At 32.4% G+C, this 11,022-nt stretch overlaps 2 protein-coding genes across 3 annotated transcripts in view; both read left to right on the top strand.

Moving 5' to 3' along the window:
• LOC143062600 (uncharacterized) overlaps positions 1 to 11,022 on the top strand; it is a 12,785-nt gene continuing 1,763 nt past the window's right edge. Inside the window, exons 1-4 of the mRNA XM_076234265.1 lie at positions 1 to 140; positions 7,865 to 7,978; positions 8,424 to 8,492; positions 10,659 to 10,715. Of these exons, the coding sequence (XP_076090380.1) occupies positions 68 to 140; positions 7,865 to 7,978; positions 8,424 to 8,492; positions 10,659 to 10,715 (313 nt within the window). The 5' untranslated portion in view covers positions 1 to 67. The remainder of the gene's footprint in view (positions 141 to 7,864; positions 7,979 to 8,423; positions 8,493 to 10,658; positions 10,716 to 11,022) is intronic.
• LOC143065310 (uncharacterized) overlaps positions 9,015 to 11,022 on the top strand; it is a 21,009-nt gene continuing 19,001 nt past the window's right edge. For both annotated transcript variants that reach the window (XM_076238814.1, XM_076238815.1), the window contains exon 1: positions 9,015 to 9,132. The gene's annotated coding sequence lies outside the window, so the exon portion shown is untranslated. The remainder of the gene's footprint in view (positions 9,133 to 11,022) is intronic.

The raw sequence follows: 11,022 nt of genomic DNA, 5'->3' as shown, positions 1-11,022 counted from the left end.
TTGTCACAATCAGTAATAATTATATCCAGAGCTAACTGCATCTGTTTATGTACTAAACCTTCACTAGATGTATTTTACAATGCATATTTTGTTGCATATTGTTTTATTTGTTCATTTCGTGCATGCCAAACCAGGAAAACGTAAGTGGACTTTTATATTTATATTTTATATTAAAAAGAAGTAGTGATATGATTGTCATTGAAACAACTCACCACATTCTGTATGTATGTGCTTGTCCCAAGTCAGGATCCTGTAATTCAGTGGTTGTCGTTTGTTCTTGTGTAACATATTTGTGTTCGTTCATTTTTTTGTACATTAATTCGGCCGTTAGTTTTCTCGATTGAATTGTTTTACATTTGTATATTTTATATAGCTGACTATGCGATGTAGGCTGAGCTTATAGTCGAAGGCCGTACGATGTCTTATAACTGTTGATTTTTGTGTCATTTTGGTCTCTTGTGGAGCGTTGTCTTATTGCAATCATACAACATCTTCGTTTCTATATCAACCCTGCCATATTCTTTATTTACCTGTCCAAGGCCAGGAGCCTGTAGTTTAGTGGTTGTCGTTGGTTCATGTCTCGACTCATATTTGATAGTTAGTAAATTGTTATGTTATGTATAATTAGGCTGTTAGTTATTTTGTTTGAATTGTTTACATTTTCATGTCGGGCCTTTTATAGACGACTTTACAGTATCAGGTTTTTGTCATTGTTGAAGGCCTTACGATTGTCTATAATTGCTTATATCCACTTCATTTTTGAACTCCGGTGGATAGTTGCCTTATTTGCAATCACAGTCCATGTCTTCGTTTTTATATTATAGACCTGACTTATAAACTCGTGTTTTTGATGAACAAGCATGAAATATTTGTCACTGGGTGTTAAAATTAGCAACATACAATCAATCAATTTAAACTTGTGTTAAATAAGAGCCATTTTATATTTATTTATTTGTTCGGGTGGGGGACAGAAGGATTTCATATATGAATATGGTTGCCTGGTAAGAGCTTAAAAATGGGCATAATAAGCGACAGATTGAAATTAATAATAATGCCCTCCCTTCCCTTCTCCACCCTTCATTTATAAATTTAGACTGACCACCGCGGAATAACCCAATAGTGTTGAAAGTAGCGTTAAACACTATATTTATAAATCAATCAAAATCCCTTCCCTAGAATATCAAATAATTGTCCTTTTATGGATATTGTCCGTGTAGTTCTTATATTTATCCAGCTTATCGTCCTACTGTCATACCATAAAAACGTTTAAAAAACAACTCACATTCTAATATATCTGCATTCATAAATTTATTAATATCATTCAGTATACTAAATGACGCCATGTTTGTTATGTGCCTCTGCCGTCTTAATAACCTTTTTTAAAAAAGAAAAGGTGAAAGAGAGCCAGAATATCTTCCAAATGCAAAAAAAAAACAGAAACAGACTTCTTCTAGCTCACTTCCGAAGAACATTGGCATTATCAAATATATAAACAAAAAATACATAAGGGGCGGGAACAAACCTATAAATAACATAATAAAAAAAAAATAAAATATACAGAATAAGTTGACTGATTTTCGGTTGCCTTATGTCCAGTGGCAAATATGTCATGCATGTTTAGGACAAATATAATAGAGATCAAAGGATAAAGAATATAGTGAAATGGTAAAAACTAAAAGATATAGAATTATAGAAACGATCTTTGACCTGAAACCCTCACTTCACACACACACCATAACCATTACTGCCAATACTCGCATATGTACATCTCTATACAAATATCTAAATTTGAACCCCCTCCCTAAGACACCGAGGTTTTTCATCCGCTCCTGTTATATGTGTCTTATTATATACATTTTGTACGGGTCTAGATAATAGCTAAACGTACAATCATATAATTTGTTGGATACCTAATTATATTATATACTGTATCACAAAATAAACTTGTATACCCCCCTCCTTTCCCAATGCAGTATTGAAAAGTAAATCATTTAAAAATCCTGAATTCAGATCAAATATGTTTTGAAATATGTCCCGCATACTTATTTGAACAATGACATATAGTAATTATTGAACTACTGTGGGGCTTGAAAAAATCTATTTAAGGGATTCGGAGATGAGAACAGTAAAAAAAAGCTCAGCAACGAATCCTAAATGAAAAATGATTTGCGGCATAATACATGAGAGCACATATTATATATATAGTAATAAATATGAAGTTTACGCCCCATACAGTGAAGTCCTATGTCATAGGACTATTGTTGTAACATGGGTTAGTAACTGGTTCCAATTTATCCTGAATTGTCTTTATTAAAGAACTAGTTCCGGAGTATAACAGCTTATGTCTCTCCTTGTTACGGGGTTTTGGGTTCTGCTGTTGTAATTAGGTGACTTTTTTTCCTTCGTGTAGCAAAAAAAGAGGTGGCTTAGTTCAAATAATTATAACGTCCTGAAGGCTTTTTATTCTTTTTTTCATGTTTGCCCTCCTGCAACGTCTCTGAGGATCAAGAAAAGTTAAAAATAATATACATGTAGCACAAAAATAGGTCATGATAATATGTATCTGGACGTAGAGGGGGAAAGGGCTATGTATATATTTTTTTATTTATTTCAATGTGTATTTACTGTAGGGAGTTTCTTCAGAAAGGGTTTTTACTGGAAATATTTTTGCATTGCACGCAGGCATTTGTTTCTTTCCATGAACAAGTTGTGTGTCAAATTAATTATTATTACTTGTCACTCGCATTTTTTGCTCGACCTGGCCATTATTGGCATTAATTGCCAGTGCACGAACTCCCACGAACGCCAAATTTAGTTAGAAAGGGGAGAAAATCTTAAAATAATACCGACCAATCAAAATCGTTGTTGCAAATTTTACCTTAAGGCGTCAAAGAATTTCCCATGATGCAATTAGGGAGCTACCATTTGATTTTTATGGGGGGGCTAGGATGAAATTTGAAAAAAATAGTCAGGACAGGAGTTTTGAGTAAAAAAAAAGGCAGGATGAGACACTTGCAAAAAAAAGTCAGGACGACAATTTAGGTAAAAAAAAGTCAGGATAAACTAAAAAAAAAAAAGGCAGGACCGAACAGAGTGAAAAATAAAAAAGCAAGACAGAGATTACTGCTAAAAAAAAATGCAGGACAAAATTTTTCATCCTAGCCCCCCCCCCCCCCCCTAAAAATCAAATGGTAGCTCCCTTATTGCATATAAATAAAAAAAAAAACTATTCTACCAAATATTGTATTCAAATGACATTTCATAGCAATTGAATAAAAAATATTGCATTTGAATGAAGAAATATCATGCGCGTAGCTACGTTTACGTCAAAACGCCCGGGCGTACACTTGTATTTTGAAAATAAAACAAATATTCTACATAGAATAAGACATACTGGTCAAAAGCTCATCAGCCTTGTTCCTTTTTGTCAATGGATTGTAATTTTGAATACAAAGGGACCAAATTTACTCAAATATACCATTTAATATATTTGTTCGAATCTTTTGTAAAAGTCTGAATCTACCATGAATTCTACGTACTTTTCTTGTATTTAAAGCAATTTACTGTCTGCTCAGATTCGATATGCTGCCTTTGTATTTTTGTCGAACCAGTGATTTATATCCCAAAAAGCGAGACAGAGTGGCGTCAACATTTAGGTTCCGAATGTGGATAAAGTCTTTTGAATGACTCTCCGTGAAATTTTACGACAGTTGGACAGAAACTGTTTATGATCAAAAGAGTATTCAGAGCAATATAATAATGCTATTATATCTTTAATTTTCCCACATTTTAAAGACAAAATGTATTTCTTTCTGCAATTAATAAGTGGTCGCAGTTTTGGCTTACATTTTGTTATTTCTCAATTACATTAACTACTTGTCGAACCTTCATCGAATTTTATGAAAATGCCGAAGAAGCTTTTTCTATTACGTATGTCTAAAACTAAAATTTTGAAAGCATTTTTTTCGTTCATTTTACTGTTCTTTTCTGATAGACAGGCGGATAGCCGGACTCTTCTTTACGCAATTAATTGTTTTACATGCTCAATTTATAATCTTCATAGATTGTCGTGAAATATTCCAGATCAAGAAAAAGATATCAAATTTTTTTTTTAGATTTTTTTTAAATCCCTTTAAAGGAACGATACATTGATTCACTTTTTGTGGGAAGAAATCATGGGTGTTCCAGATTTTTTTTATATTGCACCTCTTAGAAACATTTTTTTTTCGTGTTCATTAAAAGGTGCTTTTGTGGATTGTATGCTAACTTACGGCACCATTTAAACTTATTTAAAAGTATTATTGGTTTGGACGTTTTCTCTAAAACCAATGACCATTAGGCTAGCTTCCAGTTTAACACGATGATTAAGTAAACATATTACAAGATTTAACCAAAACAAACAAACCATTTAGATGCAAAAGTATGTTGCTATCAATGATTTTTTACTGATAGGAATCATTACGGTATCTCGTTCTCGATAGCTTTTGGGGGCTTCGTCCCTTTCGAACCCACTACTAGCAGGTGCTTTAACATTGAGCGGTTGGCACCCCTCATATCCCTCGCCAAGGTTCGGGCGTACACGTAAAAATGACCCGGCTACGCCACTGTTAATAAAGGAATCCAAAGAGCAAAACAAAAAATGTATGTCACCGTGCTTGTTTTCGAGATATTAGCCATTGAAATTTTGGCGGGAAAACATTCGCTCTTGACTTTTCATAGCTTTATCATTGACAAGTTGAAGTTCTCAAAAACTGTTAAAAAGTAATTTAAATTTTATATGACTTTTACAGATGACTTATCATTATACATGTAAAAGATTTACAAAAAGAACAATGGGTGTCACCAGGCATTTTTGTCAAGTGGATAAAACCAGAGGATTCCGAAAATCTGACAACAAAATCTAAAACATGACAAGTCAACTTCCTTAAACATGAGTTTATGTATGTAAAAATGAAAAAAAAAAATGAGTTGGGTGTGATAAAGGGTATGGTAAAGGGTGTGCATCAAAATGCGCGATATGGATTAAACAGCAGGCTATTTATCAAATATTCAAAACTACTGTATTTACTACTAAATGTATGATAAAAATGAATATCTTAAGTTTTACTTTCCCGGGCCTCTGTTTTACAGAGTTATCGTCCTTCGATAAAATACAAATACTGGTGATTGCTTTTATCAGGTTGATCCCTACATTAGTAAAACTTTGGACAGTTTAAGTAAAAAGATGTTCAGTGAAATGTACTCTAAGAGACAATTGGTTTTGGAACCTAAACTTTAAATGTTATTTTTTACGTTACTTTAAGTTTAGTTCATATTTTTATGCTGCACATAATGTTTATTTTTCTTATGTAATGATGATGTCTTATTTTACAATGTACCACTGAAAATGTTTTATGAATATTTTTACTTGTCTGTATATATTCATTGCATATGTTGTTAGACGCATTTGTGGATACCCCGTTTGCAAGTGACCCCGTTGTAAAGGGGTAGTTTCTAAATAAATATATATGTATATATATTATAGCTAGTTCAACGCTAATAAAAACTAATAAAAGAACTGAAGTCATGCATCTAAGACTAACATATCAATCAGTATACATCCAATCATGAACCAATAGATTTAGCATAAATACGTATACATGTATAATATAGTCAGAGAAAAACATGACATTGTACAATGCCAAGATGCAGGTATCGACAGATTGTAGAGCCATCTTGCATATGTAGAAACAGCTTATGTTTAGATTGATTTTAATTTACTGATAACAAAACTAATGTTAATACCAATAAAAATAATATGCAAAGATCTAATAACAGTGTTGACTTGGTAACTTTTAGAATAAGTTTCTTGAAAGGATCGATAAGTTTACCCGAATCGTTTAACTTCCGTGCTCGGCAAATGAAATATCCGTAAAAATGAGAATATGCTATTCAATTTGAAATAAGTTTTCTACAAGTACAACCAAACTTCAAAACCAAATCTTTATATCAACGGAATAATTTAGTAACGGAGTTGCTATTTGTCCGGCTAGCACCAAGGACTAATCCGATCACTGATTTTCAATTTTAATATATCATGGCTGAAAACGGCGATACCAATATTTGGGATATATTTTGCAGTTTTCGGAATGTGACAATGGAACACGCCAGGGGCGTAGCTGCCGTTAGGCACTTTAGGCACATGCCTACACATAATTTTTTCACAAATATTTTTTTTTTATCAAAAAAAAAAATAAACAACGTTATACATAATTTTTTCACAAATACTTTTTTTTTATTTAAAAAAAATAATAAACAACGTTATCTGTAGATGAAGTTGACAAAACTCTTTAATTATCGAATGTCATGTGTACACTAGTCTCTTCTCGTCCTTAGTGAACGGAATAATTTAGTAACGGAGTTGCTATTTGTCCGGCTAGCCGGACGAATAGTGCAAGGGCTATTTGTCCGGCCATTTAATGCGCATGTCATAGATAGAATTGAATAGAATTGAATGTTTTTACGATTTTACCTTATATAGAAACTATAAACTAGAACTTTGGTTTAGATCATTTCACTCCAGACTTTGTTCGACTCGCTACAGCTGTTTAAATGGTGGAAATGATGTTCAAAGCAAGAGTAGTTGAGAAAGGCCTTTACAAATGCATGTCTATCTGAATAAAATTTATCTTAGTTACATATTCCGAAAATGAATCTTGCAATTATTTACCAGTAATAGATCACGTTCATTGAAATCTAAAATGTCACAACAGACAAGGGAAAAGCAATCGAGTTGTGATATATAAACATCGTAAGATGGTTCCAAAGAAACATCACCGTCCAAAAAAAGGAAAATTAACAATAGGGAACGAACAATCGGGCGTATGACATTTGCGCCGATTTTGAAAATTTTCATTTTTTCATTTGCGCCGATTTTATATTTGCTCCTAATTAGATTTACAGGTAAGTTAAAACTTGTACATATACTGTGTACTATACCATTGATAAAATCTAGTTATAATTGTTTTTCATTTATGTTTAAGTTAATTTTGATTCATATTGTTCTGGAACTTCGTTGTAACATGATGGACATATTACACACTGAAAAAAGCCGAGGAGTCAATTCTTTAATCATATTTTTGAGCACTGCATATAGTGGTGTGAGTACTGCATATAATGCTGATCATCATCATAAGGCAGTCATGGCGTTCCATATAGTATCTTGTAGGCCTTCTTCCATCTCCCCGTAGTGAGCAGGGGACAACAGTTATATACATGTTATGATTGACAATTCGTTACATTTGTACAAATGGCTAATGGAATAGGTCTAAAATGATAATGAAAAATAACATGACTTGGATGGAGAGTTGAGTTCTCGACTCATTTGCACTCATACCACATCTTCTTATATTTATTCACCTGCAATTTACCTTTTAAAAAAATCGTCGCAAGTGAAGAAAAAAAAATCGGCGCAAATGAAAGAAAAAATCGGCGCAACAAAACGCCGGAAAAATCTTATCCTTCTGTCGTCGGAGTGAGTAGAGTTTTCTCGCGTTAGACTGAAATATCTACATCTATATAGGAATGGACTGATACAGTTTATATTTAATTTATTTAGATACGTTCCTTTGTGTTAATTTCGGTAGTTTATTTAGAAAGTTCTTGATAAATTAACGAAAATATAGCATCAAGATACGGTAAGTATTGTTAAATTTATCAATTAAATGCAACTAAGACGGGTCTACACCAAGTTTGGCCATACACTATGACGCATAACAGTCACAAGAACACGTCGGCTACTAAAGGGGCATAGGCGGATCCTGGGGGGCTCGGGCCTTCCGTTTATAATCTTTTTATAGCATGAATGACATTTTTTTACGTTTAGCTGGTTGTGTGTATGAAGGCAAACACTATAAAGTTGGTGAAAAGATAAACGACTACGGAAATTATGGACTTCAGTGTGGAAAATGGGGAATAACAGCTTGGGAGAATTACCAAGGTATTTCTTTAAAAACTTTGCAAGATGCGGAAATAATAGTTTAAACATGAAATGTTGTGTTTTTGTTAACCTGTTTATATGGCAGTCAAATGTAAAGTTAAGATATATGTACATGCCTTGTTGGTACGTTTTATTGTTTGGCCTGCTTATGTGGAACAGTCAAAATTGTTGAAAAAACGTACAAATGGGACTAAAAACTGACAAATAGGAGAAGATATTGAGTAAAGATTTAAGACATTTGTAAGGAGTTATAAGTTCATCCTCCCAAAGGCAGTTACCCTACGAAGAATACCAATGTCCATCTGTAAGTTATTCTTAAACGTATAAATTCACTTACAAGTTACTTGCAATTCGAAGTTTGTTGAAGTTATATGTATAAACACATCTTTTTATGTCTATATGTATACATTAAGTTCGTTGAGACTTTTAAATCTTTCATTTTAAGACGATTCAAAGAACCAAAAGACAACTAAACTTTCAACATCATCAACAGAACCAACAACACCCAAAGTGGGTATAGGTCCAATGTTCACTGAATTTGTTTCGAATCAGCACTGCGGGTAAGGTTGTCTCGTGAGAGTATGCTCTGTGTCTTCTATTAACAAAGATGATAATGGTGATTTTTTTAAAGGTTTCTTGAATAACATACAAAAAGATATAGTTGTGTTGTTTAAAATTCTTGTCTATATGGTACAAAGACATATATTTACAGCTTTTTTCAATGTTTTATAAAAAAAAAGTGTTCATTTTAAAACATTTGCAATTAAGACTAGAGATTTATAACATTTAATGTTTTAATAGCCTCTACAACAACAGTTTGTATTTTCCTCCCTCATTTTTTTTTTGGGGGGGGGGGTATTCCTAAAGTTAAAAAAAAAGTCGACAGATACTATCAAATTCTACAAGCAACAAAACAAAGAGGTTCTTCTCTTGGGACAGGTAAGCAAATAATAAGTGTCTCATGTTCTTATTTGTGACAGCTGTCTCCCTGAAAATACCTATTATCTTTTATTCATTCATATCACTATATATTTTTAGACATGTGTATATATGAAAACAAGTCATACAGAGTTGGTTCTCTTATAAAAGACTATGGAACATATGGACTTGCATGTGGATACTGGGGTATCTATGCATTTAACATAAATTAACAGGTACACATGATATATAATTTACTTTATTTTTGTAATTGCTACGTTTAACATCTGAGATAGAATTTTATAAAATACAAATCCCACACAGTAATGGAGGAGAGGCTATAAAATCGGATGCAATTTCAGCACACTTGGCTACATGATCATTGAGGTCACCCTTTTTATTTTGTAAAACGAAGTTGTCATAATTTTGCCATGTTAATTTATAAGTTTGTAAATGTGCAAAAAGAATTCGCATGACTTCCACATAGATTCATAAGGATTTCATGAGCGCTGCTGTTGGCTATTGGCTGTGTAGTATAGTCCTATCAAAGGTACTTGTTTATGACATTCTTAATCTAACTTAAAGTTATGGACTACAAGCAGTTAATTGTTTATATTTAATATCGCGAATAATAAGATAACTTAAAAAAAAATGTCCAACAAGGCCAAAAGAAAGAATATATATGAGATATCATTCATGACATTAAATTATTACATGCACAACAAAAAAAAAAACAACAAAGGAAAAGTGCTATCTGCTCTGATCTCCAGCTTGTTTCACAATTAAATCGTATACAACAGATGACTTAGTCACTTTCAAGAACTAAAAATATCTTTGGAAGTAGACATTTTCTACAGTGGGTCAAATAATACCCATTTCGTATGAAATAGGCGTAATAGTTTGAAAACAATAAAAGACCAAGAATGTAAATCTACTGATGTAGATATGCATAGGATCAAAGTTATTCATTCAAATAGTTTTATGAGTCATTAAACATGTTAATAACGAAAATAACGCTTTAAAGACATAATAACTGCGATCATTTATTAAATTTCATACAAATCATTCCTTGATCATGCATGGAAATTCCCCCCCCCCCCCCCCGGAAAAATTGCATATTGTGCGTAACGTTATTTTTTAATTAATTGTTCCTGGTATAGATACCATTTATATAAATTAAAGAAAAGATGTGGTATGATTGTGCATGTGCCATTATGAATATGACACCATATAAGTATCTACTCAACGTACACAAGACCATTTATGTAAATAATTGTATAGCAATATTTAATTTATTAATAAGATTGTTTACATGAATCGTATTTATAATATAAAGGTATCTAGGCAATTCTTCATGCATATTTTCCACTCGCAGGGTTATAATCTAACATTTGTCAAATTCTACCGGAATTTGAACGAATCCGGATTATATACTGTAAAACAGTGTTTCACAATTTTACATATTAACATTAAATCAACATGCTATTCTGCACCACTTGTTGCTGTTTAAGGCATTTTGATACACACTTGCAATTTCATGTAGGCGTTTGTTATTTCATTGAGCGGAATTCAGGGACTCGATGAGAGGATTCCTAAATATTGTATAAAAATGGGCCTGGTGTGAAATGAAATTGACCCCTACACTTTACGAGCTATATAAACAACATCCCCGTTAAAAATATGATGTTATGTCCCGCGTTAAATAACATTTCTACGGATAGAGCCAAAATTTCCAAACTAAGCTTTGTATTTAATTCTACAGAAAGAGAAAAAACTTACAAACCAAACTGTGCATCTACGAACGAATTAAGTAAAGGTTGTAAGTAATTTGTGGAAATCAAATCCTTGGCTTAATTTACTTACTTTTCCTGAAGATCAAAAACGACATTACAGTAGTAAATATTTGACAGAAAGACCAAAAACTCTAAGTGTTCATAACTTGATAATGTATTTTAATAAGGTGAGATTATTATAAATACTAATGTATACTGACATGTTCTTAATTACAGACATGTAGATTATTTTTATCTTTTAGAAACTATTTATTTATAAAATTTGAGCCGAAAACATGTGGATGTTCTGTCATACTTACTACAAACAGTTACATACGTAAAGAATATATCATG

This window comes from Mytilus galloprovincialis, chromosome 2, assembly GCF_965363235.1.
Source record: "Mytilus galloprovincialis chromosome 2, xbMytGall1.hap1.1, whole genome shotgun sequence".
Lineage (NCBI taxonomy): Eukaryota > Metazoa > Mollusca > Bivalvia > Mytilida > Mytilidae > Mytilus > Mytilus galloprovincialis.
Note: the sequence above shows the minus strand (reverse complement) of the source record. Positions and strands in the feature narration are given on the sequence as shown.